This window comes from Dipodomys merriami, unplaced genomic scaffold, assembly GCF_024711535.1.
Source record: "Dipodomys merriami isolate MVZ:Mamm:240054 unplaced genomic scaffold, mDipMer1.0.p SCAF_91, whole genome shotgun sequence".
In the NCBI taxonomy this organism is placed as follows: Eukaryota; Metazoa; Chordata; class Mammalia; order Rodentia; family Heteromyidae; genus Dipodomys; species Dipodomys merriami.
The window spans coordinates 1,036,321-1,054,063 of NW_027206524.1; the positions used below are offsets into that span (position 1 = coordinate 1,036,321).

A 17,743-nucleotide genomic window follows, 5' to 3' on the forward strand; every position below is an offset into this window, starting at 1 on the left:
AAAATCCTAGTACCACCCCCCTTCCAAAAAAGAGAGAAAAAGTGGGTTTTTAAATATCTTTTGGAGTTCCTCTGTGAAATTCAACACCAATGCTTCCCAGTTCTTCTTCCTCTATATTATCTTTCTGTATTTTCAGATGAACTATACAATGAAGCTTCAGTTCTAAAACAGCCTAGTAGGGCTTGGTTCAATATGAAAAAAAAAAAAAGAGGAAGCGGTAAGATCATTGGTGCATTTATATCAGATCAGGGAGAGGCAACTGAGTAGAGTTGTGAACTCTAGTCTCACTAAATAAAATATCCCTGTAGGAATGAAAAACAAAAGAAGAAAAGGCACTTTTAATGACATGGTTTAAATATCATTTCTGTTGGTTTGCTTGCTTGCTTGTTTTTTTAGAGACAGGGTCTCCCCAGGTAGTTCAGGCCAGCCTTGAACTCCAGATTGTCCTACACCTCAGCTTCTTGAGTGCTGGGATCCCAGGAGGTACTGTCACACTCAGCATTAAGTATCATCTCACTAACAAAAAATGTGCTAGTCATTCTCATGTGCCATATTTACACCAATCCTTCCAACAATTCTTCCAAAGAGGCTATTGTTCTCCCCATTTTACAGATGTGAAATCAGAGGCTCAAAGAGACATAGTGAGCCATCCCAGTACCACTCAGTTTCTAAGAATGCCTACTAGCAGCCACCATGAGGAGATATGGTCACAAGCTGCATCAGGGTAGAGCTTAGATGTACAGCCTTGACACAGGATGCCACGACTAGACTGTTGTGCTGGGATACTGGCTGGTGACCTTACCTTAATCTTTGCTCTGACATGTTCTCGAATAGTGGCTGAAGGCAGGGGAGTGAACAGAGCATGTACCCAGCATCTACGTGATTCTATGACAGGAGAATGCCAGCCAGGGTGAGGAAAGGTATAAAAACAACAGAACTTGAGCTATCTTCCAATCTTCTTCCTGTGAGGTAAAACAGGAGTTTTCCCATTTCTTTAGAAATTCCATGGAAATTCTGTGGAGTTCCTCATTTCCTAGCTTTTCAAAAGTTCCTTTCTCTCTCTTTCCAGAGCTTATTGGCAGGAACCTTCCTTCTCAGGAACAAGGAGTATGAGGTGGAGACAGGGTGGGTTGGGACAGAAGGTCTCCTTCAGTGTGTCCCTGCGCTGTACCTTCACTGAGCCCAGATTGTCATCTGCTCTGGGAGTGGGTCTCAGCTCAGACAAGTGAAGAACCCCCCCACCCCCACCAGCAACCCCTCACAATGGAACCTACATTGGAGATGATCTCTTAAGCAGAATCGCATCCCAACTGGGGATGCAGGGCTTGGATACTAGAAAATGCCAGGTCTGAGTGAGGGGAAAGCACAAGCCCAGCAATACACAGAGCTCTGTGTATTCAGAGGGAAGTTGGCAGAGCTGTGTTCGGGCAGAGAAACTCCGAGTGGTACAAAGGGACGTGCCCAGAGTGGAGAAATCATGCTAATTGTCTGCAGCAGAGCTGGAGAACGCCACCCAAAATGAAGAGAGAAAGGGGAGCCCTGTCCAGAGCCTCCAGGGCCCTGCACCTCACTCCTTTGGTCTACCTGCTTCTGATCCAGCCAGGTAGGAGACTCAAAGGGTAAGAAAAGATCTGGAGAAAGGACTTTCAAGGGAGAGGGAGGGGAAGATTTGAAGGCCAGAATGCCTTTGGGGTGGGAGGAGGGGAGAGAGCTCAGGCTGTGGGAAGCAACAATTCAAGCATTGGTGTTGAATGTATCTCTTCATTCCATGAGTCTCCTGCCCCCCCCCACCCCGCCTCAGGCCCGGTCCCCCAAAAGGAGCTCCCACGGCATTCAGTACATTAGATGGAGGGCACTATGCCACTTCTTATGGGATGACTTGTTGGCGTGGGCCAGTCCAGCATTCTTCCCAAAGGATTATGATGGGGCTAGGAGGGAGAGGGAGGGAAAAATCTTGATTTTGCACCTCCCTAAACCCCTCCTCTGCTTTTCTGAGTGTAAACTGCATGGGAGATGGGATAGCTGGAAGATAACCAGCCTCCTGGTTTAGGGTAGGAACACTAACCTAGCTGTAATTCATTCCATGTCATAGACACCTACCTCCTGTAGCGCCCCCTACTGACCTCTTGGAGAACTGATCTTACTTTAAATACAGTAGATGTATTTTCTGTGTATAAACACACAAAGGTTACGGAGAGACTAGGAATGCATGATAGAGTGAAGAGATCATTTGAACAAACACAGAAACTACCATGAGTTAGACACAAATAATATATAGGAATCAGAGCAGAATGGGATGGGGGTAGTATCTCAGGTTAGCTTTCCTGTAGTAGGAATATTTGAATTAATTTTTTTTTTTGCCGGTCCTGTGGCTTGAACTTGGGGCCCTGGGTACTGTCCCTGAGCCTCTTTATGCTCAAGGCTAGCACTCTACCACTTGAGCCACAGCACCACTTCCATTTGCATTGAATTTTAAAGGATGAGAAAAATGGTAGGAGTATATATGGGCACTACAGTTGAGGAAAAAGGCAAAAGTCATTAGCTTGAAATAGCTTCATGTGTTTAGGCAGAACCAGCAGTTCATCATTGGTGGGGAGGAAAGTATGAGTTGCGTTAGGCAAACTACATTCAGCTTGTGAAGTTGAGTGTAAACTACATTCAGAAGATCCAAAATATAGCCTGGAAACAATGATGGGGATGGGAATCATAATTTGATGAACCTATAAAAAGTAACTCCAAATATTAATCCCCCATATAAAGAAATCAAATATTTAGTGCCTCAAAATCAGCCCCTTAGTATTTCAGTTACTACTGCCCTCTCTTGAGGATTTCTGGAGCATCCTAATTGATAATACATATTAATTTTGCTTGTCTGTGAACACTATAGTTGAAATTATGTGCATGCATTTTTGTATCTAGCTTCCTTTGCTGAACAGTTTGCCAGGTTTATGTATATTGTTATTATAATTGTCATTTGGTCTCATTGCTTGGTATTCCACAGTTTATCTCTCCCATTTTGGTAGATACTCTGGTTGTTTCTAAACCAATCTTCAACTCAGGCTTTATGAACAGAGTTGTTGAAATATTCTGGTATATGACTTTTAGTAAATATATACAATATATACAAATTTCATCTGTGAATATATCTTGGAATAGAATTGCTGAGTTATAGATTCTCTTAGTATATTTTTCTTTAGTATGACAAAATATTCTAGGCCTGATATCTTTGTAAAATAAAGAGGTTAATTTAGCTCATGGTTCTAAAGATTCAAGAGTATGGTGCTGGTATCAGCCTGATCCTGGTAGATTTTGCTATTGCAAAACACCTGAGAAAACAACCTAAAGGAGGAAAGTTGTATTTTGGCTTTGAGAGGTTTCAGTCCATTGTCAGTTGGCTCCATTGCTTCTGGACCAATGCATGGTGAGGCAGAACATCATGATGGTTGGAGTATGTGGTTGAGAAACTGTCTCACCTTGTCATGGATAATAGGAAGAGAGACAGGAAGAAGATGGGGCAAGATAAACTCTTCAAGATATACACATCTCACAGTGACCTACTTCTTCTAATCAGACTCCACCTCTTAATAGCCCACTTATATGAACTCATTGGTGAATTAGCCCATTCATGAAATTAGCACCCTCATGATCTAATCACCTCTCAACAATTAGATCCATGCTGGAAACTCAGCCTTTTGGAAGGATACTTCATATACAATCCATAAAGCTATGAAGGACATGATCACAGATGGAAAAGAGGAGGAAGAGATCACAGGGTGATACCGGAAGGTAAAACATTACTAGAAACTAACTAGGGTCCCAGGAAAACTACATTTACCCCTTGCCAGGGCACATTTCCAATGTGCTAAGCAGTTCTGCTAGGCTCCAGCCTTTAAAAGTTCTATATACCACCTCTAAAAATTACTACGTTGAGAACCAAGCTTCAGAAACATAAATCCTTGGAGGACACAAGTAAACCATATCCAAGTCACAACATGTTGAGCTTTCCTTGATATGATCTGTTTTCAAAAGTAATTGAATCAAGCTGGGTGCTGGTGGCTCATGCCTATAATTCTAGCTACTCAGGAGGTTGAGATTTGAGGATTATGGACCGAAGCCAGCTTCGAAGTCTATGAGACTCTTATCACCAATTAGTCACCAGAAAACTGGAAGTAAAGTGTGGCTCAAAGTGCGTAGAGCACTAGCTATAGGCAGAAAAGCTCAGAAACAGCATCCAGGCCCTAAGTTCAAGCCCCATGACCGCCCCCTCCCCCCCAAAAAAGTAGTTGTATTGATTTGTACTCCCACTGACATATTTTTGGGATGTCCTGTTTTACTCTATTGAGCTAATTTTGTACCAATATCAAAAAGGAAACCTCCTGGGTCTTCAGTGGTATTGTATTAAATTGAAGGTCAGTTGGGAGAGCTTAACAACAGTGAATGTTTCAATTCACAAACATCTTGTCTACATGCTATTTTTAATTCATACAGCTAGGTATCTGTGACCATATAAAAATCTCTAGAGTCTTCTCTTTCTGTATTCCAAGGGCCTTCTTCACAGTTTCTGTTTCCTGATGTTTTTCTCTCCCATTCCTGAATGATTGGTACTTTAAATGATTTCACAGTCTTAGGCCTCAACAGGATAACAATACAACACAATAGCCCCTACATTTATACGATAAGTAATGCATCTAGATAGCAACAGCACGGGTTGAGGCTGTTGTATCATTAGGAATGATAACTAAGAGCCAAAGCAGAAAACAATGTGTCTTTCCTTTTAGAAGACATTGCTGTATGCTGTCCTTTGTTATGTGTGGGTCAAGTTCCCCGCACAAAGAATGTAACTGGAGAAATCCCAGGGAAGGGTGTCCATGATGGATGAAGAAATGGAGGGGTTTCTTTAAGGAGAAAGAAAATGTTTCTGGTAAAAGGGGATATAGCTACAGTTCTTGGCATTAGAATACTGAAACCAGATCCCATTGACACTTTTGAAAGGTAAATTTGTGGTGAGTATTATAAAAGGGAAATATTTGCCCAGCAAATATGAGTAGATAGTGGTTGGATGGTTTGTTTTTAAATGAAAAAGCTATAAAGGGAGCCCAAAGCTCTTTTCAGATACATTCTTATATTGGAAGTCTGACTTTCCTTCAAGTCACAACTGATTTATTCTTTTGAGAATGGGTGGCTCTCATTTATAAGCCTAGCTCCACAGGAGGCGGAGATCTGGAGAATCACAGTTCAAAGGCAGCTTGGACACAGAAATCCTCAAGACTTTATCTCCAAAAATAACAGCAAAACAACCAGGCTGAAAGTGTCACTCAAGTAGTACAGTGCCAGCCTTGAGGACAAGATGAGTGAGCACACAACTCTGGAAATTTCCTTGTCTGATCTAATCCAAAGAGCATTGTTGAGGTCCACAGGAACTTCTTAATGGGATGTTAGTTTCCTTTTATTGAGCCTTAGGTGGGAACAAAAACTTTCTACATAATGATATCTCAGAGACAATGCCTATGTTAATTACTTCTCCAGGTTGAATAGTCCTAATTCTTTTTATTGCCACTCTGGGCTACATTTGTGAGCCATTTCCTCACTTCTGTGTCTTGCTTTGGCTCCTGTTCCAGTTCTCCATGTCGTTTGAAAGTGTGGAATCCTAAGCCGGGCGCTGGTGGCTCATGCCTGTAATCCTAGCTACTCAGGAGGCTGAGATCTGAGGATCGCGGTTCAAAGCCAGCCCGGGCAGGAGAGACCGTGAGACTCCTATCTCCAATAAACCACCAGAAAACCGGAAGTGGCACTGTAGCTCAAGTGGTACAGCGCTCACCTTGAGCTGAAGAGCTGAGGGACAGCGCCCAGGCCCAGAGTTCAAGCCCCACGACCGACAAAAAAAAAAAAAAAAGAAAGTGTGGAATCCTGAGTTTAACGTAGATTCTGATTTTGGCTACAGTTCTTGCAAAACAGCCTTTGCTTAGCAAAGTCTGCTCATTTTTTCATGTGAACATGGGTGTATGACTATGTATGACCCATATAAACACGATGAATGTCCTCCACTCCCCGGAATGCCATGTTCACAGGCTTAAGGAAGGAGAGTAGCCACTTAGACAAGAATATGGCCTGAGTTAATCCATAGACTGCAGTTTCCCCAGTGTTTTTAATCCAACATAAATTATCTAACCTTATAGGAAGAACAGAATGGGAGAGGAAAGACATCACTAAAAGGGGTGCTGGGAGCTGGGTGCCAGTGGTTCATGCCTATGATCCTAGCTACTCAAGAGGCTGATCTGAGGATTATGGTTCGAAACTAGCCTAGGCAGGAAAGTCCATGAGATTTATCTCCAATGAACTACCAAAAAAAAAAAAGAAGTCAGAAATGGAGGTGTGGCTCAAGTGGTAAAGTGAACACAAAAGCTCAGGGGCAGTGCTCAGGCCCTGAGTTCAAGCCCAGAACTGACACAAAAGAAAAAAGGTCTCCTGGGACCTTGGAATGGGATGAGATAGGTGACAGTCTAAGCCAGAGAAACTCAAGGGAGGTCAGAGCTATAGAAGGGAGAGGGAGAATCTCTTCATCTTAGTGCTAAGGCTGTCCCTTCCAGCCATGGTATACGGAAATAGAAATCTCAAAGTTTGATCTGTGTTAGTTTCCAACTGATATAATAAAATACTCAAAGCTGAGTACTTTATAATAAAAAGATGCTATTTAAACTTACAACATTCGGGGTAGAAAGTCCATCCAAACAGCTTGACCCTGGGCTTTGGTGACGGGGGAAAGGGGTCTAACTGCAGCACACCAGGGCAGATGACTTCAGGGAATGTGTGCGAGAGAGAAAGATCTCATGGAAAAATAGGAAGGCAGAGATGGGTTAGGCTCTTTTTTTTTTTTTTAAATAACTTTCTCTGGAGAATCAATTTAAAACTACAAAAAACTCCTTTAACCTCTCACCACCTTCAGTGAAGCTAAACTCCTCTACCTCTTAAAGGTTTCACTGCTTCTAGCTTCTAATACCTAAACAGACCACAATGCACACCACAGCATGGTTGTTATTTAGATTGGCTAACCCACAGGAAGGCTCTGCACATATAACTGGTGTGTATATCCCCTATTGCATCCTGAGGAGGAGGAAGATGCTCCCTATGTGCCATCACTACCATATTCTTCATGGCCTTTCTCAAAAACACCTCGGGTCATATATACTAAAGTCTCCTTTGCTTAATTGAAGAAATTAGAGAATTTGTTTTTCTAAATCAAGCCAAACCTGAGATCTGATTTAGAAATCCCATTTAAGTAATCACAGAGAGTTGCAAGTAACCTTAAGATCATATGGCCAAATGGATCTCCACCTAGTACACAGACTAGGGATTCCTAGTAGATCCCATTACTTGGAGGACATGATTTATGTTTCCACAAATTGTACTTAGGTAGGTGAGTTAGACCAACATTATATTTATTTCTATTTTGATGAAAAATTTTATAGGAATAAAAATGCCTTAAAAAAGTTTGATGAGGGGCTGGGAAAGTGGCTCAGTGGTAGAGTACTTGTCTTGCATGCACGAGGCTCTGGGTTCAATTCCTCTGCACCACATAAGCAGAAAAAGCCAGAAGTGGCACTGTGGCTCAAGTGGTAGAGCGCTAGCCTTCACCTGAAGAGCTGAGGGACAGCGCCCAGCCCCAGAGTTCAGGCCCCATGACTGACCAAAAAAAAAAAAGTTTGATGAGGTAGGTTGAGATAGAAGGATGGACAGGGTTATACTGATCTAGGTGCATTTGTGCTCATAAATGGGTATGTTGTGTTGAAACCCCTTTGTGAAACTACTTAAGATAATAATAATGTTTGAAAACTATTTTGTCCACTCGGCCTTCCTCAAATTAAGACTTCCATTTAACAACAAACATAAAATGTTCAAAAATTCACATCTAGACTGTCCTAATTCTTTTTTTTTGGGGGGGGGGTCCAGTTGTGGGGCCTGAACTCTGGACCTGGGCGCTGTCCCTCAGCTCTTCAGTTCAAGGCTAGTGCTCTACCACTTGAGCCACTTCTGGCTTTTTTCTTTTTGCTTATGTGGTGCTGAGGAATCGAACCCAGGGCCTCAGGCATGCAAAGCAAGCGCTCTACCACTGAGTCACCTTCCCAGCCCCTGTCCTAATTCTTATAGCCATCTTTTCCACTCAAAGTTTTGTGATACATTGATGGTAATGGGTCATAGAATATTAGCGTTAGAAAAGGCTTACAGGTCAAAGAAAGAGACCCAGAGAGGTGAAAGGAAAGTCAACTGGTCTTTTCTTGACTTCTTCCAAAGGTGAGGAGCTCACTACTAAAGAAAGTACCAGTTCTGAAAATAGACTGAATATGCTTAATGAATAAAATTTGCTTTGACCTACCCTGCCACAAACAACTATAAAGTTTTAATTGTCTCTTGTTCTGGTCTAGACTCCCTAGAACAGAAGAGAGGAAGAATGAGAAAGCATAGCTCAGCTTCCTCAACTCTAGACTGCATTATAGTGGAGTAAGAAGTAAGGACAAGAAGGATAGGAAGATTCAGAGACAAAGAGGGTAAAAGGAAGCAACTGGAGAACAGAGGGACTGAGAACCTGGCATGTGTCTATTCAGCTAAACCCTGATTCCTGATTCCTACCAGCATTCTTTCCAGAGGACTCTCTTTTGAGTCGTTGGGATGCTCTATTTGGCCAGTAACACTAATGAACAGCATCCATTTAGGCGCCAGATCTACTACGAAGCCTCAGAATATGAGATGTGTCTCTGAATAGGACTCCCCTGGACAGGTCCTAAAATCCTATAGTCCATGAGGCCATATAGTCTCTACTCAAATTACTTAGGGGAATCTGACCCCAAACAGGTAAGTGGCTTTTCATAGATCAAACAGCCCAGCAGAAGGCCTAATCTTTGATGCTCAAACTTGTGTTCTTTCCACTACACAACAGTAACTGGGGTGCTTAACAATCCTATGGTTATGAAAGGGTAGTTGCTGTTATTATTGTTACTATTCTTCATTTTATAATGATATATTTATTTTATAAGCAAGAAGAAAGGGACTTAGAAAGATTTGCTTGCCTAAATCTGTGCAGTAAATGGTAGTTTTTGCCTTCTTTTTCAGTAGTGGGCCTTGAACTCTGGGCCTGGGCACTGTCTCTCAGCTCTTCAGCTCAAGGCTAGTGCTCTACCACTTGAGCCACAGTGCCACTTCCAGTTATCTGGTGGTTTACTGGAAATAAGAGTCTCACGGACTTTCCTGCCCAGGCTGGCTTTGAACCATAATCCTCAGATCTCAGCCCCCTGAGTAGGTAGGATTACAGGTGTGAGCCACCAGTGCCTGGCTTGCTTTTTTTTTTTTTTTTAAATAAAGGTCTCACTGTATAGAATAGACTTGCTTTAAACTCATGATCCTTCTGCCTCCCAAGTGCTAGTAGGCTAGAGGCAAGTCTTGCAAGGCTCTTCTGAGTCTATCCATCCAAATTCTTCCTCTATTTTGTACTGGGCAGGCTCAGAAAGATGCTACTTGCTTCTGGGGTAAAGATCAGATACTCTTGCTATGACGGAAAGTACCCATGTCTTGAACCCCTAAGCTGCCCCTTTCTCGACCCCCTCTTATGACATACTCTTGCATTGTGGATCTACCTTCCCATGCTTTCTCTGCTTCCCACTCATCCCAGTGTTCAAGTTTGACAAATTCCCCCTTGCTATCCAATGAGCTATAAGTTTCGGGAGTGCAAAGATTTCTATCTGCGTTGCTTTTGATTTATCTGAAGGCCATAGGATAAAGGTGTCTGGCACATAGGAGATGTTTTATTTCTATGAATAAAGACATCGAAGGTAGGCTAAATCTCCTATAAGAGGAAGGCAATGGAAAAAGGGCCAGGGAGGCAGAGAACCAGGCAATAGGAGAGCCATGGGATGGCTGTGAGGACACCAAAGCATAGAGCCACCATGGGAGAGTTAATGACAGAGGAAATGAAGGACCCACAGGGTAAGGTACTGGGAGATCAAGGGACTTAAAGGTGGGTGAGGGTAAGGTTCTGGGCCTAACCTTCTTCCCCATGGGACGCTATTTGCAGCCCCCCTGGAGGGGGTGAACATCACCAGCCCGGTACGTCTGATCCATGGCACCGTGGGGAAGTCAGCTCTGCTTTCCGTGCAGTACAGCAGCACCAGCAGTGACAAGCCCGTGGTAAAGTGGCAGCTGAAGCGAGACAAGCCCGTGACCGTGGTGCAGTCTATTGGCACTGAAGTCATCGGCAACCTGCGGCCTGACTATCGAGACCGTATCCGACTCTTTGAAAATGGTTCCCTGCTTCTCAGTGACCTGCAGCTGGCTGACGAGGGCACCTACGAGGTGGAGATCTCCATCACCGATGACACGTTCACGGGGGAGAAGACCATCAACCTCACTGTCGATGGTAAAACTCTCTGACCAGGATGGAGGCAGGACAGGTGGCTGGGGCTGTGGAAGGGTCTGCCCAGCACACTAGCTAGACCCAAGAGAACACCAACCAAGGCACTGTGGAGTTGAGCACAGACATTAGATTGTGGGAGCCGGGTGGCAGGGTGGAGGGGGGGAAATGATTGATTACAGCCAACATGGACAGAGTCCTTGCTGTGTGCCAGAAGCTACCTATGTCAGCTCCTAGAGTTACACTCATTTAGGCAAAGTAAATGTCACTCTCTCTATTTTATAGATGAGGTAAGTTGAGGCACAGAGAGATGGCATCAGTTGTCCAAGCCTATAGAACTGCTAGAGCCAAGACACGAACGCAGATACTTAGAACTAAGGTTTCTCCTAACTAAAGTATCTTCCAAGCTGCTTGGAGACATGAAAGCCCAGTGGTCTTGGAAAGGTACTTAGGAAGAATCAAGGCAGACACCAGGCTGTCTTGTTCAGCATTGTGCTCCCTGCACTTAGTAGGGACATGAGAAATGGAATGAGTAAACGGATGAATGGGTGGATGAATGAATGGAAGAAGGAACGATGGGAAGGGACTGCACTGAGGAACTCTTTAGGCATGTCTTTACCTCAGTCCACAAGCTGAGTTCATGGCATATTGGAATGTAGGGAATTCATTTATTTTATTTATTTTTTTGTTGGTCATGGGGCTTGAACTAAACCTGGGCACTATCCCTCAGCTCTTCAGCTCAAGAAGAGTGCTCTACCACTTGAGCCACAGCACCACTTCTGGTTTTCTGAGTGGTTTATTGGAGAGAAGAGTCTCATGGTCTTTCCTGCCCAGGCAGGCTTTGAGCCTCAATCCTCAGATCTCAGCTTCCTGAATAGCTAGGATGACAGGCGTGAGCCACCAATGCCTGGCTCAGGGAATTTTTTTTTTTTAAAAAGGGAAAGGGATCCGGGCATCTGTGGCTCACACCTATAATCCTAGCTACTCAGGAGGCTGCGATTTGAGAATTGCAGTTCAAAGCCAGCCCAGACAAGAAAGTCTGTGAGAATCTTACATCCAATTAACCACCCGAAAACAGCACCATTGGTGCTGTGGCTCAATTGGCAGTGTGCTTGCCTTGAGCTGAAGAGTTGAGAGACAGTGCCCAAGCCCAGAGTTCAAGCCCCACCACTGACAAAAACAAAAGTGGCGGGGCGGGGGGCGGGGGGAGGGAGACACTTTCTTGCCCATGACTTACTGGCTCTTCCACTGGGGCTTAGTGCCCATTTCAAGGCCGCAGGTGGTCGTGGCTTCAACCACTGTGCTTGAGCTCAGTGAGGGCTTCACCCTCAACTGCTCACATGAGAACGGCACCAAGCCCAGCTACACATGGCTGAAGGATGGCAAGCCCCTCCTCAACGACTCCAGAATGCTCCTGTCCCCAGACCAAAAGGTGCTCACCATCACCCGCGTGCTCATGGAGGATGATGACCTGTACAGCTGTGTGGTGGAGAATCCCATCAGCCAGGTCCGCAGCCTGCCGGTCAAGATCACCGTGTACAGTGAGTCTTCCCGCCTGCCCGAGAGTCAGGTGCCCAGTGGAGCTAAGGGCAGAGAGCAACTCTGAGAGGAGAAGGAGGGCAGAGATGGGCCGATTATTTGTGGAGGACAGACAAGGTGGGGAGTGGGCTCTGAGCCAGCTCTGCCACCTGCCAGCCATGGCACCTGAGGCTCTTTTTCTCTGCCTTCCACAAGCTCTCCTTGCTACACCCACTGCCCCTTCCAGAAGTTTCTCCCACCTGTCTGTCTGTCTGTCTCTCCCCTTAGGAAGAAGCTCCCTCTACATCATCTTGTCTACAGGAGGCATCTTCCTCCTTGTGACCTTGGTGACAGTCTGTGCCTGCTGGAAACCCTCCAAAAAGTCTAGGTAATCTGGCAAATTCCACAACCCATGCACCCAAATCCTTCTGTCTGTTCCAGCCCTAAACTCTATCATTTATTTAGGTGCCTGGGACTGAATGCAGGAATTCATACATCATAGACTCTTTATCTTCTCTTCCCCTCCCCTTCCCCTCTCCTCTCCTCTTCTTTCTTCCCCTCTCCTCTCCTCTCCATCCTCTCCTCTCCTCTTCTTTCTTCTCTCCTCCCCTTCCCTCCATTATTCTCCTTTCCCCTCTCTTCTTTTTTTTATCTCCATCTTTTCTTCCTCTCCCCTTTCCTCTCCTTCACTTTCTTCTTTCCTTCCTCCCACCCCCTCTCTCCTTCTCCCTCCCTTCTCCCCCCCCACCTCTCTTGCAAGTTCTTACTATGTAATCCAAGCTGACCTCCAACTCTCAGTCTTTCTCCCTCTGTCTCCCAAGTGCTGGGATTACAAACATGAGCCACCACGCAGGGATCTTTTCTCATCTCTTCAGATGCCTTGCTTCCCAGGGCTTTTCCCAAGATATGTCTCTTTCCATTATGTATGGAATTGTATCTTGTGCTCATTGCCTCCAGAAATAATGGTTTTATGTGCTGAGGATCTTTGGGCCAGGCAGTAGGGCTGGGGTTTTAAGTTTGATTGCCTCCAATTTATGCATGAAGACTCTTGAGACTCATGTTGGATAAATGACTTGCCCATAGCCACAAGCTAGTGACAGCATCAGCATGCAAACTTAAATGTAACCCATTCCAAAGCTCAGGTACTACTCCTATTACCCCCCTCATACCCAGCCTATCTTCCTGCTATGAGAAGGCCTCCTTTATGGTCATCAGAACTCTTCCTGGGTCCCTTCTCCAGGTCCTCTGCTCCCATTCAATAGTTCTTTTCTTGGTGGGGGGATGGATTGATATGCAGGAAGAAGAGGAAGCTGGAGAAGCAAAACTCCCTGGAGTACATGGATCAGAATGATGACCGCCTGAAGTCAGAAGGTAAGCTCCCCAACACCCACCCACCCACCCATCCATACTCAGATCAGCGGGCTGCTGGGAAAGGGGGGAAATGGGCCACAAGGAAGCCAGCTCTGCAGGGCCCTTCCTTTACCAACTTCTGGAAGACTGCAGAACAGGGACGTGTACAAGCCAAGGTAGGACTTCAAGTATTCAGCCACATTGGTAAAGGTTATCATTGACTATTCAAGAAGGAAGGGGTGTAGCTGCTGGCTGGTAGAGAGAGTTGTACCTAGGCCAGCCACCCTATTCTTTTCCCTGTGCAGCAGACACCCTCCCACGAAGTGGAGAACAGGAGCGGAAGAACCCCATGGCACTCTACATCCTGAAGGACAAGGTAAGCTCTAGGGGATGGGTGTCCCACAAACCAGCAGTGAATTCCCAGCACATGCTGGGATACCTGTGAAATCTTTCTGGCATTCCTATTTATCTGTTGGTTTGTTTTGGTGCTAGTACTGGGGCTTGAACTCAGGGCCTGGGCGCTGTCCCTTAGCTTTTTCATTCAAGGCTGGTGCTCTTGAGCTTCGCCTCCACGTCTGACTTTTTATTGGTTCCTTCGAGGTAAGGGTCTTGCAGACTCTTCTGCTGAGGCTGGTTTTGAACCTCGATCCTCAGATCTCAGCCTTCTCAGTAGCTAGGATTACAGGTGTGAGATGCCCGCATCCAGCATCATCTCCGCTTTACAGGTTAGAAAATACAATCTGCACAGGATGAAGCACACAAGTAAGTAGCAGGTCTAGGTTCCAGATCTAAGTCTTTGGACACCAGCTCTATTGGTTTCCTATTTCATGACTTAAGGTTTCAGGTTGCCCAAGACTGGTGAACAAAAGGGACAAAGTACTCAGAGCTTTGTCCACGAGTTACTGAGCGCCTATTATTACCTGCTAGGCACCCTACTAGTCTAGTACATGTCTCAGGAAAGAGAAGGAAAAGCAGATGGTCCAGCCACACCCAAGGAGGTCTCCGCAGCCCCAGCCTCCTAGGCCAGGCTAGACCAGGGCCCCTGATGCCCGCACCCCGTGTCCTTGCAGGATTCTCCGGACCCCGAGGAGAACCCCGCTCCGGAGCCCCGGAGCACGGCAGACCCCGGCCCTCCGGGCTATTCCGTCTCGCCCCCGGTACCAGGCCGCTCTCCGGGCCTGCCCATCCGCTCTGCCCGCCGCTACCCGCGCTCCCCGGCGCCCTCCCCGGCCAGCGGCCGCACCCACACGGCGTCCCCGCCGCGGGCTCCCAGCTCGCCCTGCCGCTCGCGCAGCGCCTCGCGCACACTGCGGACTGCCGGCGGCGTGCACATGATCCGCGAGCAGGACGAGGCCAGCCCGGTGGAGATCAGCGCCTGAGCCGCCCCGGGGAGCCCCGCGAGGCGCCCCGTGATCCGCAGCCCACGCGCGCGCGTCCCGTCCTGGGAGCTGGGTTAAGAAGTCCCGGAGCCTCCGGGCCTAGGGGACTAAGGGAGGGAGGGGGACAGACCCGTGTGCGCATGCGCAGACATAGAGCAGGCCCTGCCATCATCATCATCATCATCATCATCATCATCATCATCATCTTCATCTAGGGGTGAAACCAGGTTGCGTTTGCTCTGGGTTTATTGGCTTTGTTCTCCGTGGGTATAGGTTGTGCCCTCTTAGGACTGTATAGATGATTAAATTTCTTGTCCCCCTCCTCCTCCTCCTCCTCCAAAAAAAAAAGGATCTTCTGAAACTAACATCAGTAATCTAATCCCCATAATGATCCTGGGAGCTCTTAATGCTCCCCGCTCCACTCCCTTTCCTTCTGGAAGCTTGATTTCTTTGGCTTTTATTATTAATTATTATTATTTTGCAAGCCCATATTAGGGAGACCGCTTGCCCCCAGTGCCCCATTGTCCTTAAGGACAATGTGAAGGCCCTGTCTTAGAACAGTTCCCCAGGGGGCTCAGTTCCTGGGTTCTGACATATACCATATACCCCAGAACCCGGGTGCTAGCAAATCACTCAAGCTCCCCATGTTGGCTTCCTCCCCAAAGTGGAGCTGTGGCTCAAGTGGTAGAGCACCAGCCTTAAGGAAAAAAAAAAGGCTCAGGGACAGTACTCAGGCCCCGAGTTCAAGCTCCAGAACTAATACACACACACACACACACACACACACACACACACACACACACACACACACACACACACACACACACATCTGCAGGTCATGCTTGGCATTCTTCCTGTCCCTGTTCATGGAAAGATGGGCCGTGTCTATTCCCTTAAAGAAGGGCATGTCTATTCACCCTCCTCTCAGAAAGCTATATTGGTGGTATCTGTTTTTAACTCCTCACGATTCTCCTTGGCTTCCTTAAGAAACAAGCATTTCACACAATCATCCCTGGGAAGGTGGTGGAGCTTCCTCCAACTGGAAGAATGAGATTCTAATCTTCAGAGAAAAGGTGTGGAGAAGAGGACGCTTATTTGCCTGCTCAGTCAGGCAATGCCAGTCCTGATCCAATCCTTGAGACATTCTACTCCCACCCCACTCCCTCAGCTGCCTTCCTCCCACACCACCAGATAGCGCAAACTCCTCAATCATCCTACCCTCTGAATACGAAGGAGCTGGGTACTAGGTAGTCTACAGTGGCCACCACTTTGGAATAGTTTGGAGGAGAGGCAATAATCTATTGGGCAAAAAGATAGGTAGTTAAAATGTAGAAAGAGAAAGAAGCCCCAGGTATTCTGTCCTCTCCTTCCTACTGTTCTTGGGAGGCCTTGTATCCCTGACCCCTCCTTATCTTCTAAGTCTCAGCTCTGACCATCCTGTAAACAACTTGTTGTTTGTGGTGGTTGTTGGGCTTGAATTTGGGGCCCAAGTCCTATATCTGAGATTTTTCTCTCAAGGCTAGTGTTCTACCACTTTAAACCACAGCACCACTTCTGGGTTTTTTTGGTGGCTAAATGACAATAAGAGTCTCATGGACTTTCCTGTCTGAGCTGGCTTTGAACCACAATCCTCAGATCTCAGCCTCCTGAGTAGCTAGGATTACAGGTATGAGCCACCAGTTCCTGGCCTTTTTTTGAACTAGGGTTTAAATTCATGGCCTTGCACTCTTGTGAGGCTATTTTGCTCAAGGCCAGTGCTCTATCATTTGAACCACATGTCTACTTCCCTTATGAGCAACTCTCAAGTCATCTTGTATCCAGCCCCTTCTTATCAAGCCGTGCATTGCCCCAGCCTAAGAGCACCAAGATTAGTTTGTCCCCTCTACCCTCACTCCAATAGCATGCTTGTCAGCAGCTTGCCAGTCCCCTAGATCCTTCCTGGGTTCATGTAAGCAAGTGTATCTTTCTTTGCATCTTCCCTTTTTTAATGAGAAAGATCCCCTAACCTTACAGGGTACATCACTCCTCATAATGCATATAAGGAGAAGCTGCTCAGGTAGCTAAGACATTGGAGAAGTGGTACCTGCTAAGTCAGCCTTGAGATATAGGGGTGAAGGTTAGGGTGAGATGAGACCATGCCACACCCTGGTGCTGAACCCCTCAGGGGCTGGCTTCCCAGGCTCAAGCCAAATCTGCCTTATATTGGGGGGGTAAGTAAGAACGTGGATTTTTTGTTGTTGTTGTTCGTTTTGTTTTGATCTTTATCTTTGTATTACTAGCATCTAGCAGAGTGCCTAGCACATGCTGGATGCTCAATAAAGTTTTGATGAAATTAAATAAGAACCTTCTTTCACTTAAGCAGGAACAAAATGAACCACTTAACTATATGAACCATTTCCTTTTATCTTCTTTCACTATCCTTTCAAATCTCTTAAGTTTCCCACTCCAAAACCATCATTTATTCATCCAGGTGGGCTTTTTATAATTTACTCAACAGATAATTGTTTATCTACCATTAACCAAATTTTGTGCTACACCCAGGATAATGTCCATGGTCCCTACCCAGAAGCTAATCTCATGGAGGATGACAAGATAAGTAAGAAAATTATTATGATCTAGTATATGAAATGCTATGACACATAGCTACAAGGTACTCTGGGAGAAAGTAGGAGAGATCTCTACCCACATTAGGGACTTCAGTAAAGATATTTTGGGGAGAATGAGCCTGAGCTTAGTCTTAGAAAGATTAGTTAAGCATTAAAAGAAGGATGAGAGGACACATTCTAAGCAGGAGAAGCAGGTACAAAAGCTTAGGCGTGCAAGATACTTGGGGAATTCTGAGGGCCAGGCTGTAGGCAGTGTATCAGATTATCTGTGGAAGTGTATAGGTAGCAAGTAAAGAAAGTAAGCCAGGCACCGGTGTCTCATGCCTGTAATCTTAGCTACTCAGGAGGCTGAGATTTAAGGATTCTAGTTAGAATCCAGTGGGGGCAGGAATGTCTGTGAGACTCCAGCTAATCAGCAAAGAGTTAGAAGTAGAGCTATAGCTTGTGGAAGAGCACCAGCCTTGAGTTAAAAAAGCTAAGGGATGGCTCCT

General features: G+C 45.9%; 1 protein-coding gene across 1 annotated transcript; it reads left to right on the forward strand.

The window, feature by feature from the left end:
• Positions 1 to 1,265: 1,265 nt before the first annotated feature.
• On the forward strand, positions 1,266 to 16,963 carry LOC138821311 (hepatic and glial cell adhesion molecule-like). Its single transcript, XM_070013453.1, has 7 exons — positions 1,266 to 1,603; positions 10,064 to 10,405; positions 11,659 to 11,940; positions 12,206 to 12,305; positions 13,215 to 13,288; positions 13,573 to 13,643; positions 14,338 to 16,963. Exons 1-7 carry the CDS (start codon positions 1,519 to 1,521, stop codon positions 14,644 to 14,646), a joined length of 1,263 nt encoding a protein of 420 aa, XP_069869554.1. The 5' UTR covers positions 1,266 to 1,518; the 3' UTR covers positions 14,647 to 16,963.
• The last annotated feature ends 780 nt before the right edge of the window (positions 16,964 to 17,743 follow it).